Source organism: Osmerus mordax, chromosome 19, assembly GCF_038355195.1.
Source record: "Osmerus mordax isolate fOsmMor3 chromosome 19, fOsmMor3.pri, whole genome shotgun sequence".
NCBI classification, from domain to species: Eukaryota; Metazoa; Chordata; class Actinopteri; order Osmeriformes; family Osmeridae; genus Osmerus; species Osmerus mordax.
The window spans coordinates 7930318-7951816 of NC_090068.1; the positions used below are offsets into that span (position 1 = coordinate 7930318).

The 21499-nt window shown below is 43.4% G+C and overlaps 3 protein-coding genes across 4 annotated transcripts in view; all 3 read right to left on the bottom strand.

Annotated features, from left to right (window-relative positions):
* The window catches only part of cxadr (CXADR Ig-like cell adhesion molecule), a 32611-nt gene extending 30304 nt beyond the window's left edge, over positions 1-2307 (bottom strand). Inside the window, exon 1 of the mRNA XM_067257089.1 lies at positions 2073-2307. Coding sequence (XP_067113190.1) covers positions 2073-2307 — 235 coding nt within the window. The remainder of the gene's footprint in view (positions 1-2072) is intronic.
* Positions 2308-2952: 645 nt separating this feature from the next.
* On the bottom strand, positions 2953-5174 carry btg3 (B-cell translocation gene 3). The gene is made up of 5 exons (XM_067257091.1): positions 5039-5174; positions 3984-4191; positions 3682-3819; positions 3275-3470; positions 2953-3156 (listed from the first exon to the last, which is right to left on the bottom strand). The coding sequence occupies exons 2-5, from the start codon at positions 4154-4156 to the stop codon at positions 2953-2955; spliced, it is 711 nt and encodes a 236-aa protein (XP_067113192.1). The 5' UTR covers positions 4157-4191; positions 5039-5174.
* Positions 5175-6187: 1013 nt separating this feature from the next.
* On the bottom strand, positions 6188-18013 carry c19h21orf91 (chromosome 19 C21orf91 homolog). Of its 2 annotated transcripts, none has more exons than XM_067257784.1 (5): positions 17919-18013; positions 16684-16811; positions 9566-10078; positions 8768-8830; positions 6188-8389 (listed from the first exon to the last, which is right to left on the bottom strand). In XM_067257784.1, exons 2-5 carry the CDS (start codon positions 16808-16810, stop codon positions 8220-8222), a joined length of 873 nt encoding a protein of 290 aa, XP_067113885.1. In that variant the 5' UTR covers position 16811; positions 17919-18013; the 3' UTR covers positions 6188-8219. The 2 variants fall into 2 exon arrangements, with proteins under 2 accessions (XP_067113885.1, XP_067113886.1); XM_067257785.1 differs by lacking the exon at positions 17919-18013 and adding an exon at positions 13455-13912 and having other exon boundaries at positions 16684-16793.
* Between the last annotated feature and the right edge of the window lie 3486 nt (positions 18014-21499).

The following is a 21499-nucleotide window of genomic DNA, read 5'->3' on the forward strand; positions in this document are numbered from 1 at the left end:
TTTCAATAGGTAACCTAGCAACCAGATCCCCAGCCGGGGCCTCCGAATGCAAGCTTATCAGGTAATGACATCCTGGTCCTGCTTTGTGGTTTTGCTGCGTTTGCCTTACCCTAGGTCACTAAATTCATTCCTTGTTTGACCCAGCCAGGGGGGGGGGGGTCAGAGCACCTAAGAGGCAGCTCTATAGGAGACCTCCTCAGGTTCCAGAGAAAATAACCAGACAGGCATCGCAACTTTAAACAAACACAGGCAAAGTGCTGACTGGCTGCCGGATGTCTAGAGGCATCTGCTTAATGCCTCTAGGACTGGGCAGAGCTGTCAGGAACTATAGGGACCTTAGCATATCGAAAGAGACAAAGGAACAGAAAGTCTTGGACACAAACTAGACAGAAGGCTTGGAGTAAGGAGAATAGTATGTGGCATGGAGCTCTCAAAAATATCTACTAAAATATTAGAAAAAAAGGACTACCTGTGTGATCTAGTGGGAAGAACCGGAGAAGTCGTCAATGCCTTAACATGTTTTTGTAACACGAGTTATTTGCTAACATCTGAAATTAAATTTATAGTTTAGCCAAAATTTGACAAGGAGTACAAAGTGTATAAAATGGTCTGGTGGAAACTACAGATCCTCATTATAGATAGATAGGTAAGTATGCATCATTACTGCCAGTTAAACATGCTTTGCCTAGTCAAAATTCCATGCATGTCTGCTGAAGTGGGACAGTGCCTAAATGACGAGACTGAGATGCAATTATAATGGTAATGACCCTCTGCCATATACAATAACGTGCAGCGTGAGGGGGGGGCAGCATTGTTTTGAGTTTGACAACACCCATACCAGACATTTAAACATTACCATCACTGTCCCTACTTTACAACAAGACGAGGAGATGCCTGTGTACACAAAAGACTTCATTAGTTCATGGGTTTATCAGTAAGCTAACCAGTGGACTGGAATGTCATTGCCCTGACTATGGCTCTGCATTCTCAACAAGGAAGCTGAGCTTCACAAGCCAACACAGTGATACTTTATATATAGTTTCACTTCTGACGTGGGAGGGAGGAGGCATCGCCTGGTTTCAGTGAGAATTCCAGAACATTGAGTGACACACCAAAGTGCATAATTCCCCTGAAGCATTTCGCCTCCAGCAATGAAATGGGAGGCTATAGTAAAGAGCATCCCTGATGACAAAACGTTTGAGCTGTATTGTATTGTTTTATTGGTAATCAATGTTAACAAGCCATCACGTATTTTGGCCTGCTGACAATTAAGGAGAATTTGTAATGGACATGGGAATCAACAATTGTATCAGTTCTCACTGCGCACTAGACTGTAGGGGTCACATTTTAAACAAAGGGTAATTTGGGATATATTCCTTTTGTAGAACATTTAACCGTTCGTATAGGGTTGTCGGATCAGGTTGAGTGAATATAGGCGAGATACTTAAAATTTGCCGTCACAATTTCAGGCTTGGCTTAAAAGCACCTCCACATAGAATGTGGGACGGTGTCGCGCGGGAGGGGGACCAAGTATTGGCCTTAACTGGCAGATGGTAAACTTTTGAAGCCCCTTGTCCACGGGTTTAAAGCGGATCAAGCTATTGTATCTAACGTTAGGAAAGTAGCCTAATAGTTACCAGATGCAAAACAAAAACACCTAACCATAAACTAACAGGGCAAGTAACTTTTGAGTTATAAAATATTTTCTAATTTGAGTCTTTAGTTCAAACAAGAAGCAGTATAAGTCTATAATTTAACAATTGTAAAGGACAAAAAACGCTCAGTTTTCAGTTCGAAAATCAATGCTGAAACGTCGGCTATCCGTTTAACGTAATTATTCGAAGTAAAAAGCACGTAGTTGGACGTTACTACATAAAAATCATATTGAAAAATGCTGTATTATCTGACTGAATTAAACAGTGTATCCTATGTATTGTTATATTTTGGAAGCGGCAAACTTTTTCACATGTTGCTTGCGACTCGTAGTCGAGTGCAAGCTGTTGACCACTCCATTTTCGCTGCCTGCTTTCACGAAGATTCAAGGTAAAGTAAAAGATTAATTAAAAACTTACCTGCGATTGTGCTAATTAATAAACAGCAGAGGTGGAATATCGTCAAATCCATTCCTTTTGGTTTATTCCAAGACTTAATTGTGATAAACTTGGCTACAACTGAACTTGTGTCGCTTGTATGATAGACCAGTCCACCAAAGCAAAGCATCCGAGTTCTCCGGCGTTCCTTCTTCGCCTCGGCAGGTGCACTGAGCTGGAGTGTCGTCACGTGGTTTCCGGAGACTATGGATTTCATTCCAAGACGCTCTCATGCCCTCTGCCGTTCATAACAGTAATGACACCACTGTGCCCGATTGATGAACGTGCCTGCCTGCCATTTTGTGAACATAATAGTGTGCAATACTGTCTCATCAGTGTTATCAGAACTGCTTTTATTGCTATAGATTTAACTTGCTGTGTTAAGGACGTATGACAAATACCAAATTATCTGGACAACAGCATGTCTGAGTCTACCGGAGCTCACAAATCCGATTAGAAAGTGTTTAATGAATTTCATAATTTAAGAAAAGGTGTACAAGTCATAATACTACAATGTGAATAAATATACTATTTGCTCATTGGTAAATAACTAGTGGACAGCAAGTAACAATTATTCCATCAAATATAAATACAGTACATATTTTCATGGCTATGAGATACAAGGCAAACCCATTACTTTGGATTTTGTACTTAATTAACTACAGATGGACTCACACTAATAAAGTTGATCTAAAGTGCAATGTGTTTATGCTATTGTCATTAAAATAAACAAATATAAATTCCAGAGTTATAATCTCACTACAAAAATAATTGTAAAATTCTGGTCAGTCATCTTAGTGGAATTCTTTTTAGCTCCCTCCAATGTCATAACATCAACTCGACTACATCGCTACAGTGCTTTCTAACAGTGTGCCAGGTTTGGAATGCTACCCCAGTAGCCATGGCAACCTTTGTGGCCAGAGCGGGCCCATCCGTTCTGTCTGAAGGGCTGGTTGGGTCTGCTTGGAGGTCTAAAGCCGTAGTGATGGTGAGGAGGGTTGAATCCTCTGCTTGGTCCCATCTTATTCTTGGGTCCAGGATGCCACAAGGGTGCCGCTGGGTTCATCTTGGAACAGTTAACAGATTCAAGTCCCATCTCTGACACAGCCAAAGTTGGCTAAATTCAAACTGACATAATTCATGTTCATGTAAAATCATTTGCCTTGCATGCAAACCTGTTGTACCTGGAATGTGGAGTGTCTCTGTGGGAGTGTGAGGGTTTCCCTGAAGCTGTTCTCCTCATCAGATGAAGAGCCAGAATGGTAGTCTGAGGTAACCCTCTCCACAGCACTGGTTACCTTCTTGGTGACGTCTTCTTTGTTATCATCATTATCACCAGAAAAACTGGCCACTGTGAAAGCATGGTTTTTCTCTCCATACCTAAGTAGCAGGAGGGAGCCACAGGAATGTGATGTGACTATATATTAACCACTGCGGAGAGCGTGCTCAGTTCCAAATCCAGCCCTTAGTCCTGCCTCCACAGCACTAAATTGTTGATTTTATACCTCTTGTTGAAAAAGTGACGTCACATTGTAGGGTCTGGCTTTAAACGAGCGATTCGTTTTTGAACCTGAGCAAAAAAATGACTGACCTGCAGCACACCTCGCCTGGGTCCACCCAAAGGGTTAGCTCATGGGGAAGGCCCAGGTCTCCATAATGTACCCCACATTCCTGGCAGGCCCGTTTCAGCTCTGGATCTTCTTTCTGTAACCTGTTCACTCTGATACACCTGGAGAAGACAACCATATCAGGCTCAATTTGTAGACTGAGTTTCAAATGAACTATGCAATGCCTGTCTGATAGATATGCTAATTTAAATTAGTGTCAGGGACAAAGCATATCTGACATCAAGACAAAATTGAGACAAAAAGGATGTGAATGCAAAGCTTTTACCTGTACGCTTGACCTCTGCTGGGGTTGTCAGGGTACCAATGGCCCCTGAACTTCTCCTGTAGCGCCACAGTTAACCTCTCAACAAATTGTTCCACTTGCTCTATCTCCAACTTCTCAGCCTTCCTGATGAGTCTTTTCAGGAAAAACACCACTGCTGCGATTTCCTTCTTCATATTTCATCAATGTCCCTCTCACCGCTGACCAGGATCTGGAAATGCAAGATAATCATGATAACCGGCAAAATGAACCGGTAACATGAACTTCCAACAAGATTTGCAAATATTTTGTCGGCTGACTATTATTGACACAATACCAGTATGGCGGGGTATCTTCTAGAAAGGCGCGCTATGACGCACCATTTCCGTTAACACGTATGAAGCCACAGCTCTAACAATCGTGTACAAATACTGTACCATCATCTCGAAAGCATGTATAATCGGGACAAGCCTCTAATATATGGTCATTTAAGTCATTAGTGCCTAAAACAGTAGCTGACTTAACGTTAGAAGACAGCTAGATAGCTTGATACGAGGTAATAGATTGCTAAATTAAGCTAGAAGAGCTAGCTGGTTTATGATGACCGCATGACAGCTGGTGATGTAGCGTGAGCAATTTAAAAATCTAAAAAGCTACTTGATTACTAGTACTACGCAAATAACTTTGGTTTGCTAACTGGAGTGTACTGTAATAGAAGTGGCTATTGTCTAGTCTACGTATATGAGAATACCATTTCAGAAACTACTTTGCTGACTGAGGTTAGCAACTCTTAGGCTAGCTACATCTTGACATTAGCTAGCACGAGTTAATAGTTAACAACAAATGGGTAAAACAGTCAGTGACTAACAACTAGACTAGTACTTGATGATAAATACCCATCTCAGTTAAGAAAAATAAGTTTGCTAGCTAGAAATGATGTCCTACAGTACCTGGCTGGCTACCTATTCTGAACTAATGTGATCATAAATCACCGATATACTTCTATGTATTGCTAGTTAAACGACGGCATCGTAGAAAACATTACAAATAGAATATTTACCAAAATCAATTCTACTTACTGTTTTCAATGTTCATGACATGTGGACGGACAACTGTTGCCAGATGTGACCGAGACGTACGTTGTCTCCGCAGGCGCGCTTTCCATCCAGGCAGAATACGTCAGCGTCAACCGCAATTAAGAAATCTAGGCTACCAAAATGGCTACCAAACAATTTAACAAAGAAATACATTTTAGTTATCCATTTGTACGACATAAGAGAGGGAGGTGAATACATCGATGAAGACTAAAACGCTCTAGTTTACCACGTTTTCGATGATTATGTAGGTTAATCGTAATTGTGTGATATGGTGTCCACAAGAGGGCACTCTCCACCTATCTATAATTTTGGGGTCTTACGACCCTGGCCCCAACAACTAGTTTTAGAATGTCGATTGATTTTGAACATTTGCCAGTGACACATAATGCATAATTTATATTATGTAAAGTTGAAACTACATTAGGTCACGTTAGCTGCAATCAATTACCAAAATCCGCATTGCCCGGCTAGTAATACCAAACAACCGTGTTGTTTTATGTTGAGGTTTCTTGAAAAAAACAGCTTCCTTTAACTGAATGGTATTTTACAGGCATTACTAGAAATATATTTAAGGCGAAGCAATAATATGCGTGTGGATTTTACCTCAAAACTTCATTCAAGGGTTGCTCTTTGCTTTAGACAGGTCCAGTAGTGTCGATGTAACGAAATATCATGATTTCTAACTCAGGACAGGTGCACGTGCGTTGAACTACTGTGGGAAATTGCACATCATTTAATCCGGTCGAATTGTATTTTTTTAATAACTGTTTAGCTTTCAATCCAAGTTTCAAAACTGTAACATAGCCTAGTTACACTTTGATCCCAACAATATTAGGAATCAATAAAGACACTGTCAAACTGATACAATAGTACACAAACTTTGCAATGTCTGTATATGCTTCTGCTAGTTGGCTTCCTCACATTAACCATCTTAATGCCCGGCAGAAAGGTTAAATGCCCCAGGCTTTTCACAAAATATACCTCCCCACGTAAAACCTTTTTATACTATTCATATTTAGCATATGAAGGACTGGATATGTCCAGCTTGCAATGTTTGCTTGATCCTGTACCACAAAGCTGTGAGAAGGCAGACTACTTAACCAGTTTGGAGAGAAAAATTCTGAGACATAATAAGAAAAAATAGTTTTTATTTTATTGAAATATTTTTGAAAAAATACAAACCATTGTTCAGACAATTTACACAGGCATTAAACTCCACAAACACACATGAATATAATGTAAGTCACACAGCACAGGAGCAGTCTTATGCATCTACCACAGCAGTAAACCATGAGTCATGTCAATTTAAACATAAATGCACAAATCCCAGATTCATGTTAATGGTAACTGATGACCTCTAGCCCAGAGCAGAGAAGCACTAGTCACTTGTCCCCACATCTTTTCAGTGTTGCCAAACCTACAAGCCTCAGTCAAAATTCAAATAAAAAATAAATAACAATCAATGTGATTAACTTTACCAAAAAGACACAACACTCATGCACACAGGACATACATTTACAAATCTAAATAAACCAGACCGTTTTAAGTGGAGTTAAAAACTTTTCAATAAACCCAAAGAGGGTTGGATTTATTTCATCTCTTATAAAGAGAGAGAAAGACACAAAGTAATTCAATCCAGTTAAAATAATGTCACACCTTTCAAATATACACACACTTATTGAGATAATGATGGCGGCCAGTAAGTTTGAGGTTCCAGCCCCGTGGTCAAAACCAACTCATCTAAACCAACAGCAGATGACAAATGTTTAAACAACCAAAAACACAATCAGGGTATAACACACTAACTGATCAAAATTGTGAAAACCGTAACTAAAATGCTCCAGACAATCTCCATTATTCAACCCTTGTTCTAAATCCCAGACCTTTTGAGAGCATTTGTAACCTTTCTCTCCTCACAACATTGCTTTGGATCCATGGTTACAGAGGGGAAAAGGTAAAGCCATAGTCTTAAATAGAATACAGAAGAGAAAAATAAAAAACACATTCACACAAATATACAAAATAAGGTAACTGCATAATTGCTAACACAGATCACTCACAAAACCAAAATACATTTGAAAGTGTAGCAGGTTTTAACAACACGGGGAATTTAATAGAATGTGATTTATATTTTTGCCACATCAAAGCTAATTTGGTATCAGTGCTTTCTATTGCATTTTCGCTAAGAAACAAGTAGGCTATAGTGAGTCTATTGAGGCCTATGCTCTTAGGCCACTAGTGAAATAAATACTGAAATATACTTTGCTTTGCAGCAAGTGAAGGCTTTGGTTCTGGGACAGGCCCCCAGTGCATTCAATCACATCTCTACTTTTTCAGCACCTATTTCATATTCCTCTGTTCAAGTATCAGGCTGTCTTGTGCTTGACAGCTTAACCAACGACCATCATTAGATACCTAGCCGTTAGAAATCAAGGACTTAAGACAAACAGAAGTGTGTCTGCAGCATTTCACTAATCAAATCATCTTTTTTACTGCAAAATGCAAAAATAACGGTCATATTACTGCCTTCCATGGGAACTCAGATTATTTTCCACTGCACTGATTTTAAAAAGTAATAGATGCTCTTTAATTTGCAACAGTTACCACAGCAACAACAAAACCATTCGTCAAAGGCTCGATGGGTATAATGAAGATGCTAGGCCAATCACAATAGCTTGATCCCCAATGATAATTAAAAAAAAAATATATAAAAAAAAATAAAAAACACTGGTGAGTTTCCAATTAAATAAATGTATATAAGGATAAAAAACAAAAATACGGAAAAAAGTAACTAGCTAAAGTACATTTGAATGCAGCAGAGACCTTACCATGTTTGTATCTTATCTGCATAGGAAACAGATCCACCGACACTAGGACTTCACATTCAGTTCTCCATTGTGAAACTGGTGGACAACAAGGTCCTTTTATTGCCTTTCTTAAACCCTTTCTTTAAGTACTGCAGAAACCAGAGGTCCCCAGACGAAGGGAAAGCATGTCCATTTCCCTGTCCTCCATCACTCACCACACACACACGCTATGTTGTGAAAGCTGTTCAGGGTTCAGAGGGCATGGGTCAGGCTGCTGTAGCCACACAGCCCAGGGTGGCAGGGAGGAGACCCCCCCCCCTCCCCCCCAGAGTCATCCAGGAGCTCCCTTCACAGAGTCACTCCACAGGGGCGCTGCTGCTGGCTTTGACCCCCGCCCTGCTGATCTGCAGCCAGGGCAGCTTGGCACAGTTCTTGAAGAGCTGCTCGATGGCGATGTGACGAACGTGCAGCTCCGACGCCAGAGAGTCCTTCTCCTGCACTGCCCCGGTCAGCTCCTCAAACACTTCTGAGGGCAAGAAAAAAACTGAGGTAAGTAGAGATCACACACACGGAGGTCAGAGGAAACTCTCACTCACACATGACAAACAGAGACAGTAGACAAACACAAAGGAAATCCATAACCGGACTGAAGACAGAGGGCAAAGAGCAATGACTTCACGCAGACACAACAGCTAATCTCCGACAACAACAACAAACCATCTCTCCCAAGGACGGCGCTGCAGACGACAGTCTGCATATCATTTGAATCCGTTTTGAATAAACAAGGGCATTTAAAACAAAAAGGCCAGTATATCCAGTATGCTGAAGCGATCCTCTCAATATAACTGATGCAAAGCCATAACTCCGACCCATCTGTTCACTTTAAAAATGACTGTAAACTTACTTTGAATCTGCAGTAGTAGTTGGCCATTCAGCTGGTGGAGCTCATCCATACTCATTTTAACCACTGCAATATAAAACAGAATACATAATAAAAACACAGGCATGAAAACCTCCCCGTGGCTTTAGCAACTCATTTCCAAACTACAGTCTCTGACCACAACTTCATGCACTTGTCGCATAGCAACAAACTATGCCTTGCCAGTTTAAGGGCCGGTTAGTCACACTGGTTCTCTTTTTTCAAAGCAATGAAATTCAAAGCGTATGAAAGGCCAGCGTCCTTGAGAAAGAACCCCCCACGCTCCCTGAGGATGTGTTCCAACACAACCTTGGTTCAGTGACGGAGCGGGGAGAAAGCAAGGGCATCTTTTGAGGTAGGAAAGAAAGAGACGGCTTCTCTCTGGAAGGAGGGTGGCGGTGTGGGGGGAGGTGAGGAGAGGGAGGGAGAGAGAGGTCAGGCACGAACGCCCGAGAGTGCCAGGAAAGCACGGCTCCTGCGTCACCATTATTGTCTGCTTGCCACATCGCTGAGGAGGAAACCAGGGTGATAGGAATCTCTGGCCCGCGCACCGCAGACAGCAGATGCGATGAAGAGGGGAGGATAACGAGCGTATGATGCATTCCACCCGTCTCCCCCCATCTACCCTCTTCTCATATCCTCTCTCTCTCTCTCTAATGTGCCTCCTCCCGCTCAAAGTCACTCTCCGCTGAGGAAGCCACACCATACTGCGTCTGAAGATGTTGCCTTTTTTTTTGTATGAGTGAAGAGGGTGATGGTGAACGGGGGGGTCTGGATACTCACGCTGGTCTCTGCCGTGGCCCTGGTGTCTGTGCTGCGTCTGCTCGCCCCCCAGAGGCGGGGAGAGGTGCTGCAGGCCCTGTCTGCCCGTGCCTCCCCACAAGCAGCCCTGCGAGTCCTCCAAGAGGCCTAGGCCCAGCTCCTCAGCGGTGTGGCACTCCAGCATGCCTGCGGCGTAGTCGGGCAGCCCCGTAGCCGTGCCCTGGTTCCAACGCGGGGCGTAGCGGGGGACCTGGGCGTCTGACTGGGGCAGCAGCTTGCAGTCCCCCTGCTGGCTGTAGCACAGCAGCTTGCCCCCCCGACGGCCCAGCCCGTCCGAGGAGGAGGAGTCTTTGTTCTGGGCGTACTGCACGATGCGGCCGATCTTCTGGCTCAGGGCCAGCTTCATGCCCTCGTAGGCGCTGCGGGAGACCTTGGAGCGTGACAGCTTCTGATTGGCGATGAGGTGGTACTTCTCGAAGCAGTCCCTGTGACCCCGCAGGGACTTGGAGTGGAGAAGGGTGGAGGCAGACACACCTAGGGGGCACAGAGCAGGATGTTTTCGATTAGGACTTTCCATTTCTCAGTCTAAGTGTGTCCAAGATGCTGTGCTATGGAGATATAACACGAATCACGGCACAGCCCTGACACAAAGCGCTTGAACAATTCATTTTGAAATAATCCAATATAAAAAGCAGGCAAAAAAACGGTCAGATTAAAATATGTGGATATTCGGGTGAAAGCAGCTTAAGTGTGCTATGGATTATTTTAGCATGGAGAAGGCAGGGATTGCAGCCTGACCCTATCTTGAATAGAGATAGCTATCTGCTGGGGCCCAGTCCACTGTTAGCTCCCTCACAACCTCTAAACAGGTGCCATTCGGTCTCTGCAGCTTTTAAAAGACCCTTTTTCCTGAGCAATGGCTTTGTAAATCTCTGCATATTTACTCTACAAAAATGGCATGTGCTACATTTTACTGGGCGTTCTGGATACCAACTGAGAATAATATACAGGCCAGATCCAATTATGATGCTTAGGTTAACCTTTTTAGATATTATTTCAAATAGTTTTGAGGGAACTGACTTCCTGGCTTCCAGACAGGAGACATTCTTTCTCTCATGTTTATTACACAAAGGAAATTCGGAGAAGTGTCCCCTCTCCAAGTTAAAACAACCTTGGTCAGGAGAGAGGCTGGCAAATAGTAAAGACGGAAGGGTACAGGATGGCAGATCGATGAGGACTGAATGTGTATGTGTGCACAAGATGTAGAGGGAGAAAGGGAGAGACTGTGCTGTTTGTGCAGGCTTTGTTTGATAGGAGTCTTATCGAGGCCTCCCATTTCTGCGAGGCAGACACACGTGTTGGAACATGAAGCCAGGGGATTAGTCATCACCACCATTCGTCAAGACGGAGGCGCTTGATGAGCTGGGTTAGCAGGGTTCAACTTAAACATTACAGGAAGGAGAGGCGAGGTGAGAGGAAAGCCAGAGACACCACTACGAAACACCTGACCGATAAAGCATTTCCTCTCACAGGAGAGGCCAACAGCAGGAAGGGCTCACTTGTCTAAACGGTAGCCCAGACAAAGAGGCAGTAAAGGCCAGGACCTTCAGACCACCCAGAGCCCACACCCACCCACCCACACACACACACCCAGTCTCCTCACAGAATAAAACACAAATACCCACGCATAGAATACCCTGGCTTCCTCTCACATGAAACACAGAAAAGCGAGAGAGAAAAGGAGAAGAAAAAAAAAACTTGGTTGCGCCATCGACCCAAGAGACACATTCAAAGCAGCTGACTAGCTTGTACTTCTCCTCCCCCCACTACTTACAGAAGTAACACAATCCATTCACCATAGAGATACAACCTGCCTTAACCTGTCACAATACTTCTCTGTTCTTGCAACAGTGACTAACAGTGGAGGTGAAAGAGCAAACCCCCACAGCAATAGTCTATAAGCTTATGGCTGGAGAAAGCCCATTTGCCTCTTTAAACAAACTGGAATTAGGCCATACTTCTGGTATGAGGGGCATCAATTCTTAGTGCAGGTGTGCGTTCTTACTGTGGCCACAGACACAAATACTTCTTCGTATATTTTAAGGTCAGGAACCGACCGGTGTTTCGAATGTCTTCGTCCACGGCTACCGAACACTTCCCAAACTTGCCTCGCTCACCCTTTACCTCCGTAAGCCCCAGCCAAGAGCAATAAGCTGATCAGGCTCAGACACTGCTCTGCCACAAAGCACTGGCCCCATGTTGAAAAGAGGAGGCCACGACCAGGGCAGCGCTCCACTAGCCAGGCAGGGAGTCGGGCTGAGCACCGGAGCTAAGCAGCTTAGCCACTAACATGAGTCTCTTTCTGTGAGACACAGAGACACACACACACACCCCATTCAAGCAGAGGTGAGTCAACACGTTCTCCAGTCTAGAACGTAAGCAGCGTGGACCTGGTGAGCAACAGAAGCCCGCTTCTTTCTGTGTTCCGAGTGACAGTCTACCTGACCTTGAATGAAACAAACCTGGAGCCTTGGGACAACTTCCTCACAACTGGAACGTTATGTCAGTAGCGACTACAGACTAGCATAACCAAAAGCCAATATACAGGGAAAGGCTTGCATTGGAGTGATCTGTGTCAAATTGAGTAACTCCTGAAAGGAAAGCGGATCCCTGGGGCTAGGAAGAGAATATGTTCCTTCATTTGATCTAATCCTTGTCTCCATTTAGAGAACAGTCCAACATCTGGACAAATATCTGCTCTCCCTCTCCACAAGCAATGAGGGCTAGTGGTTCTCTACTCGCTGCCATGGAAACCATAATCTTATCATATGTAATCTATGCCTTAGCTGTCTTTTCGCTGCTGTGAAGATAGAGTCCTGAGGCATCTCATCTAATTAGACATGATAGTGTGTGTGTGTGTGTCTGTGTGTGTGTGTCGTCTCAAAAGACCGATACCTTCTCCACTCCACACCAGTATATAGACTGTGCAGGTCCCTAACTAGCCAATATAAATGTTACTAAAATGTAATTCTCTAGAAACAAAAAAACACCCAAGAAGGTTCCCTGGTTTCCTTCCGAGTAATATTCAAAAATAGTTTCATTACTCGATTAAATCTGCTGGCAGCAATCTTCTCTTTGAGCGTGTTTGTGTGTACTGAGCAAGGGCATCCAATTCTTGACACACTTCACCGCCAGTAAGTGGGTGAGGGGTTTGTAAGGAGAAATAGGACAGGGGTCAGTGGGCCATCGTGTTCTAATACAGCCACTTGGCAGTGGCACAGTCTAAACAGGAAGACTGTCAACAGCTGCAGAGCTAAACCTGGACGCCACGCAGAGCTCACGTGAACAGCAGGCACAGATCTCTCAACCTGTCCTCAACCGCTGCTGGATTTGGACCTTTTTTCCAACCAGGCAGGGTTGAACAGCTACCAACGGAAACATGGTTGAAGTGGAACGTTTCACAAATATGGTTGAAAGCTTTCCGTCTTAACGTGCAAACGAACATCCCAGAGAGTAAATACCAAAACGCAATAAAAAATAAATAAAAGAAATTCTCCCATAACATAGTTCTTTAATAGTAGGATTTAGCAGTAAGAGCATGCTATTCCTCTGTTTCATGGCCACAGCAGAAAGCCCGTGGATGGATCACCAGGAGGGCTTTAGGCTATAGCAGAGTCAGCACATTACTCTGCCAGTCCTATTCGACTACATTAGGCACAAAATACCACGGCCACAACACAACATAATCAACCTCGAGGTGAGGAGTTCAACCACAATAAGCAGGCTTTTTACGGAGCACAATGACCCCCAAACAGCCAGCTCTACAGCGGCCCGTAGCTCCGTCAATGTGTGGGAGCGCGGCCTTCTCCTAGCTGGAACATTCCCTGCTTTTACACTCGCCGGCACTCACGGTCCAGGCCGGTAACGTCACGGGGCCTCAGCCCAAATTCCATCTGCGGTTACGTCAAGGGATGAAGGAATGTTGCCGGAGAGGTGACGGCTGCTGCTCTGCAGACGTGTGCTTTGGAGAAGGGGTCAAGAGAGGTCGTCAAAGTCAGCCCCCATCGGGATGACAGGAGCATCTGGAGGAAAGAGCCCTCGGGTTGTCGTGGGGATCCTCTCAGGTGTGAGGCGTGAACATCCTGTCAGATACAGGACTCTCTTCACCGAAGATAACGGAGCAGAACCGCTGTCGAGGGTGAAGCCAAGGGGCCTTTTCAACCGTCCAATCACAGGATCTTCTTCACGAGAAGAGGAAGCTCAGCGCGAGTTTGCCCGGGACTCTACCGAACCACAGTAAACAAGCAAGTGTTTCCCAACAGTGGAACACCAAACTCTACAGAGACCAAAGTGTGTGAAGCATCAAAGCTGGTGAAGGAAGCACATGGGAGCAAAAGAGAACAATGAATTGATACCCCAAAAAAAACACACAGTGCCGCAGAGGACACTTGTTTAAAAATAGTACAATTACTGTCACAGCTACTGGCGGTTAGAACCCACAGAATGTGCACACCCAAAAAAACAACAGGTACAGAAATCAAGACATATTGAAATACACAGAAGTTCAACACTTCCTACGGGGGCACTACTGTTGAGTTGTAAATAACCTCTTTAAGACATAGCAGAGAGGTGCCACTTCCTGAACACATGGAGGACTGCACTCTCCCCATTGTAAGCAACAAGGACATTAACAATGCTACCAGTGGAATCCGCTTGTCAGCCCTCTGGTGTATGGGGTTTGGTGGCCAGTCAGTAAATCAATGGCCCCACAAAACAGTATGTGCTATCCGCCAACAACAGCTTCTATCTTTAGTGATATGCTATCACTGGACTCATGAGCATGGGAAAAGTATTTGGCTGGTAGAGAGCTCCAGCTGTCACAGTACAGTGTATCAGCAGCTATGTGAAAACAGACCAGAACCTCGACAGTGAAGTTGCTATGGGCTGAGGAGGGTGTGAGGAGTGCAGCAAGATGAAAGCCAAAAAACAAGCCTGCCTGCAGGCCTGCCTTTAGCTACAACGCTGCGTGGTATGCTTGCTCTCACACTGAGAAAAACCTTATCTGTGTCCATGTAGCTCATGTCGAGCTAGCAGTGTAATATGAGTACTGTTTGATGGCTCATGTTGAATATTCAGAGCAGCACGGATGAATATTTTGTGGTGCTAATTCACCTGTGAGACAGAAGCCGGACATGTTCTTCTGTTCCCTGTATTGATGTGTTCGCAGCCGCAGAATAAAATAAATCCCGGTCGAAATCATTGTATGCTGCTGCGAGTACATATTAGAAATGCTCAGTGCTGAAAGCCCCAGCCTGAACGTTCCTGCATTCTGGAAAGTACTGTCCCCGGACGAGGGACCCCATTGGTTCCAGCTTTTAGCACCTCGGAACTCCATTTAGACCCTGGTTCCTGCGGTGAAACACAGTAGGTTCCAGGGGGAAGAGTTCCTGCAGTGGAAATGTGGCTACAGACTAGGCCCGAGAAAGAGATGGAGAAAGAGGGCATGTCTTCGCACGGTCTGCCCTTGGCGCCCCATGGACATAGAGCAGTCTTTTGTTCTCCCATGATTAAGTCAAGCTAATGATGATGAGCCGTTGGCACTAGATCATCTCTGGGCACGTAGCCTGGCTAGGGATGCCTGTAAGCAGGGCTGGGTCACACTAGCCTGCTATCAGACTGTAGACCATCATACCCTAGGCTCCTTACAACACACGCTATTATTATGTGCTTGCCACCATAGGCAGCCGGTTACATAACCAGCACTTTGTGGCTACACAGGCTCTATCAGAACCTCTGCAACAATATCTATTCTAGACTTTTCTACTGAAAGAGGCACAGTGGGCCACAATGGTAACACGAGGAGGCAGACTGTGATATCAGCACATGATGCTCACGGCGACTCACAATGAAGCTCATTCTGGGAAGAACTCACATGAATTCCCACAGATAATAAACCGACTTAGCTCTGGAACAAATGGGATGCGTTCTCCCCCTCGGTTAGTTCCCATATTCAATATCTCAAGTCCATCCATGCCTTAAATCCTAGCAGCGTATAAAACTGCCCTCCTGTCAATATGATGTCATGCTTCTCGGAGAACGTTTCGGTCTGCTATCAGCTACTGTTCCCCTAGCTAGCTAGCCCACTGCTTTTATGGAGGGAAGATAAACACAGTTCCCTTCCCAACAACGGAGGGCCCTCGTGCCGTGGGTCTGGGACTGAGCGCCAAGAGAAGGCCAGGCTTGTCTCCTGGGAGACACCGCTCTCATTCTAGTAGGCCTGCTCATTAATTAAGAACAGCAAAATAGGCCCTTCGAACCAACGGATCTAGTGCTGGAGAGGCATATGAGGGGAAGGAGCCTTGGCAGTGCGGTGAGAGGTGCTTGCTGGTGCTGAGCGGACTGACGTGCATAGCATGTGCCCCCTGTAGGCCCATTGTTCAAGCTGGTGAGAGACAAGTCCACACACTGACCGTGATGACAACATCAAAACGTAAGCCTGATTAGCCACAAAAAAAGCTACTTGTTAAGAAACAGGCCAGTGCTAACTGGTGGATGTGATGCTTCGGATGTGGAGATGAACATGTCGTCACAGTCACTTTGAATTCGCCAGGATCAAAAGATCAGTTGGACTACCCTGCTGTCAACCAGCAGTGTGAACCTTAGCGGATAATGTAAAGGTCCCTGGAGAGTGATACGATCAGGGATTGAGGCCTACTGGTGTGGTGATACCCTGCCACGGCCTTCAATTTTTTATCAAGCAACCAAAAGGTGCTGATATACATGCCAGAGGTTCTACATTTGACTTCATTCTAAGTGCTATGAGAGACAGCAAAGAATATAAAAAAAAAAAAAAATGGCACAATGATCGCCGGCATATTCAAGCAGGCCCATCTTTGTTCTATGTGCCTTTGGTCGATATCGGGTGCCAAATAATCATGGAACAATCATGAGGGAGAGGTTCCACAGTGAGGTGCACAAACAAGGTCCTTATGAAACACGCCGTTTTGGCCTACAGTCATCAGGTTGCCTTGAAATATGAGCCGTCACATGCATTGCACACTGACTGCACAGGAGGGACACTGTTTGCTTTTCAGATCCACTGTGTAAACAGGCTCTAGGGACCCATCTCGTTCTCTCACCTTCAATGCTGAGCTCGAAGCAGACATGGCAGAAGGATAAGGTCCCCGTCTCCGTCTCCAGTTTGCAGACACTGCAGATGTTGTCATCATTCAGGTCGATGTTCACAAACTGTTCCTCTTCGTCCATGCTGCCCGTGGGAGGAACACACACACACACAGACAGAGCAGGATTTGAGAGACCTTACACAACATCCAAACTATTCAGGCAAGATTGTCACTACTCAGACAATATATTTCAAATAAAACAGCTTGGGTTGTAGCCAGCAAGACAAATGTGTTCTTGCATTTCTACTGGCTCACAGCTTGAAAGGTAGCTAGACATCTGTGAGCTCTGAGCTAGACTATGGCCTGTTGAATGCCACACTATCTGCCTTTCATGTCCAAAACACCCCCAAAACACTTGCATAATAGCCTGTAGCCTAGCTGACTTCAGAAGATAATATGTGAACTACTGGCAAAAGATAAAATGTAAATCTATTGAGCTTCATCGGTTCTCTCTTAAGAAAGGGGAACTTTGTATTGACACACATGACAAGCTGCTAGGAGACACTGTTTTGTTTTCCTAGCATCAAAAAGCTGGCTTCTGGCTTCTAAAACAGCAGTGGTCTTTAGAGATAGGGAACACTAGCGTCCAGTGTTTACACATGGCAAATTAGCTTACCCTAGCTTACATAAGATCACTACTCTGGAATGTCACAACCAAGCGTGTCATTTCATTACAATGTGAGAAGAATGATTTCAGTGTCTTTCTCAGAACACGAAAGTTGCTTTAGTTTAATTAAGCAGTAGCCTATATAATGAACGTGTACAAGAGTTTGAAACAAAATAGACAACATCTAATTTCAGACGCCTGGTGCTGTGACTTGTCGAGGACAAGCTGGAAATGCAATAATGACAACATATTTGCCCACCAAGTACAGTACAATGGTCGGATGCTCACATGCTCACAACATATCTATATGATATTTAATGAAAATGTAAGTTAAGCAAGTAAAGGTAAGAAAGTAACTAGCATTTAGCTCACTGCTCACTGACTTACCAGGTGCCACTTGCTGCTGTTAGTGCTAGGCTAGCTGCTATTGCTAGTCTACCTGGCTAGCTGGGCAAGATTATTCGTGACCGTTAGCTAGCTACAGTAGCCTACAGTGTCTCCATCAAGCCAAAGCCAAGAATACATCACATTATTGTTAATGACAAGCGAGGTCAATTTGATAAGGTATATTTCGTCTAGTTACCTTGTAAGCTTCGTCAGAGGATCGACTTCGAATAAATTGATCGGGTGTTCTGCTAGTTCCCTTGCGCCTCCACGGGTCCTACGGCGCCCACAAAGTAGCTTCTGATGGAGTCAGACTCCGTTCTCTGGCACGCTAGCATCAGTTAGCTATATTAGTTTTGGTACACGGGGAAATTCCACCCCCCCCCCCCCCCCTTTTCGGAATAAACCACTGGTTTAAAAGTGGGTGTAATAAAATATTGACAAATAAAACATGGGACATGTTTTCACATTGCTATGATGTAAACACATTTTTGTTAGATTATGATTGTCTGCATACAATTATAAAACAAGATTTTATCCAAAAAGATATTGTAATTACCCATCTTGAAATATTGTTACATTATGGCCCCTTTACAGATTAACACGGTAGTTTCCTGCTTAACAGTACTATCAAAACAGAGGAACAGTCCTGGCTGATTCAGAGGAAACAAAGACATTTTGATCATTTTATTAGAGAAAGGTAACTTAAAGGAAAATGTTATTTAAAGATAAGAGAGTGGTCTGTACCTTATCCAGTTGAAGTTGAATTGCAATAGACCTCTTTCATTTTTCATTCACATGAAGGCAAACCCGGGGAATTCCTTTGGGGATATTCCTATTAAAGTAAAATTGTTGTCAGCCCGGAACAAATTGTAGGCTACATAATCTATCTCAACATGAACACGAAGTATGGCTGTGACATAATTTATTTATTTTTTAATCATGTTTTATGACACTAAAATGAATTATATTTAAACGTGGTTTAAATATCCTACAACTGTACAGCTGGAATGAAATAATAGAATGTAACAACATACAATTTTATCATATTCTCTCATCTGATTTCGACTACTATTGACCTACTGAAGACAAATACTTTCAGATGCAATGCTGAAAGACAGGACATAAATTGGTCTAATTAATTATGAAACAATTGGTCTTGTCCGGAGAAATGACAATATTTACAACCTTTGTCCCAGCAAGGTAATGGGCCTATTTAAAATTGGTTGATCAGTGTTGGCCCTCTAGCTGGAGCATTAGTGGTCTTTGAGATACCATACGATATCCCATGAAGAGTACATTTACAACAAGATGGTTTACATTTCCAGCTGAAGGTCCCCAATAAGTCTTCAACCAGTCATTCAAACAAGTCAGAAAAGCTCAATATATAAATTCCCAGTTTAAAGTAGAAATCTGCAGCACTGAATTAACATTGGGGTGCACTCTTCAGAGTTCAAATGTGACATTCAGGCCTACCATGCTGTTCTTCTCTTTCATCTCCTGCCAGCATCATGCAATCTGCTGCACCTCCTTTTTGGCGCAGCAATTGTTTGAATCATTCTCCTTGATTAAAATATATTTTCCAATGAGACTATATTGTCTGCAAAGGCTGAACTCAGATTTAGATTTATTTCCAAAGCCTTCACCTCTGTCTTCCCTAATTTGAACAAAATGCAGTTATAGCGGAAGTAAACAGATATTAGAATGTTTATATTCATGTTTGACAAATGTACTATCTACACAAGCATAATTAATGAAAGCCTCATCATGCCAGTAGTAGCCTTTTTTCAAACAGTAGAAATCCTGCTTCTGGAAACACTACACTTTACGGACTGCACAATGGAGAAGGACTAACATCGCCACCTCCTGGTCAGAAGACAGGGGTGCAGTAAATGTTAAATGAAGTTACACAAATGGATTGAAGTATGTAAGTTGCTTTCAAAATGAATTTAAAAAGAGATATTGAAGAAACCTTTAAAACTGTATATTTCAAGTGGAAATGAAAAACACTGGTTTGTTTACAGCTGTTAAGTGTCGGCCAAGACTGAAATATATTTTTAGAGCAGTGCATTCCAGGAGGTGGCGTGAAAGTACATGTTTCTATTCAGAATAAAAAAATTAAAAAAAGATGGTTTGATTGAAATAAGAGCTTGGTTTGGAGAGAGACAACAACAATAACGTTTCTTTATGCAGCAAATAATACATGTTAACTTGCTTTACACATCATTGTTTAGATTTGTTCTTGATGGGACTGCCTCACCCTACATCATTCCTGATGGAGAACACACAATACGAACACACTGACCCCTTTGTTATCGAGTAACTTTCCAAATTATATATTCAACACAGTGCTTTTAGCCCTTTTCTAATCCAGCTATAAATCTAAGAATCCCTGAGTGCACCCACATCACCCTGAGGTGATCTCCACAAGTTGCAGCATGCGCGCCATCTTCACAGGCACCAGCTTACATCTAGTTAGACAGGTTTTGCGAGGTTGAAAACGGAGTGAAAAACAGCCCTCAGCTTGTTGTGCTGTTATGATCCCTATGGTCTGATCACTCAGCCAGAGTCTACGATAAAGGATGTTACTGTTAAGCTACTGTTTTTAGACAGTCCACTACTTAACTACAGTTTGAAGGGCACTGGGTGTGCACAGACAACCGCTCAGTACACAAGTTACCTATCTCATGATTGACTGAAGTTGTGAGTGTAACAAAAATGATAGGACATTTGCGTCATTTGAATGGATGGACCAGGAAATTAGTGTTGAATCATTTCTGCTACCGCCCACCTTGAAAGGCACCCAGGCAAGCTCACTGTGTAACACTGTCTCCCACAAAGGAAGTGCATACAACCTTTGAAACATATTCCTAGACAGGAAGGCCATAATCAACAGGTGTCGAGCCAGACAGTGCAAACAATAACTTGCTCATCTAGTCATCAGATACAATATTTCTATTTACTGAAGGATGAAACCACCCATGTCTGATGCCACACAAAGATATAATTTTATGGGTACAAAGTATGATGTATAATAAAACACATGGGATTTTAATGGTTTCAATACCAGTTTGAGGAATTGTTTTGTATGTTTCTGTTGTGATTAGGAAAATTATTTTGATTATTTGATTCCTGTAAAAGTTGTAGATGTATCCGGTCCTTGTTTAGCATTGAGTCATCAGCAACTTATACAATATTGTGTGGTTGCTATAGGAGCAAAGGAAAACGGATTGTTCAGAAATTTGAATAAAAACTATATTAAAACCCTCCCTGTCGCATTCTTATGTATTTTTTTGAATTTGTTTGTCATAAAACATGATGACTTTCTTGACAGCGATAGAACATTGGATTCTTGTTTTTTATTTTGGCCTTTCTTTATTGATGGGCCTTTGGAAAGGGAGATAGGAAAGCAGGGTGAGAGAGAGGTGAAGACACAGGAAATGGGCTGAGCTGGATTAGAAGCCCCCTGCCTTAAGACCTTGGCCTTAGTTGGACATGCTCTTACCCAGCGAGTCATTGGGATGACCCCCCCAATGGAACATAGTTGCCACAGAAACCGTCTCAAACAGAATGTACAGATATCATAGCAAAACACTTTTACTCGCCATCAATCAATCGGAATATTTCAATTTAACCCATCAAAACGCAACATACAAACTACACTCTTACGGAGGACGAAGAAATGCAGTTCCATGTCATTCAAAACCAACTTCCGGCAATAACTTTGGCAGAAGCCTTTTCCCAAGGTGAGACCAGCGGATGGTTGCCATTAATTCATCT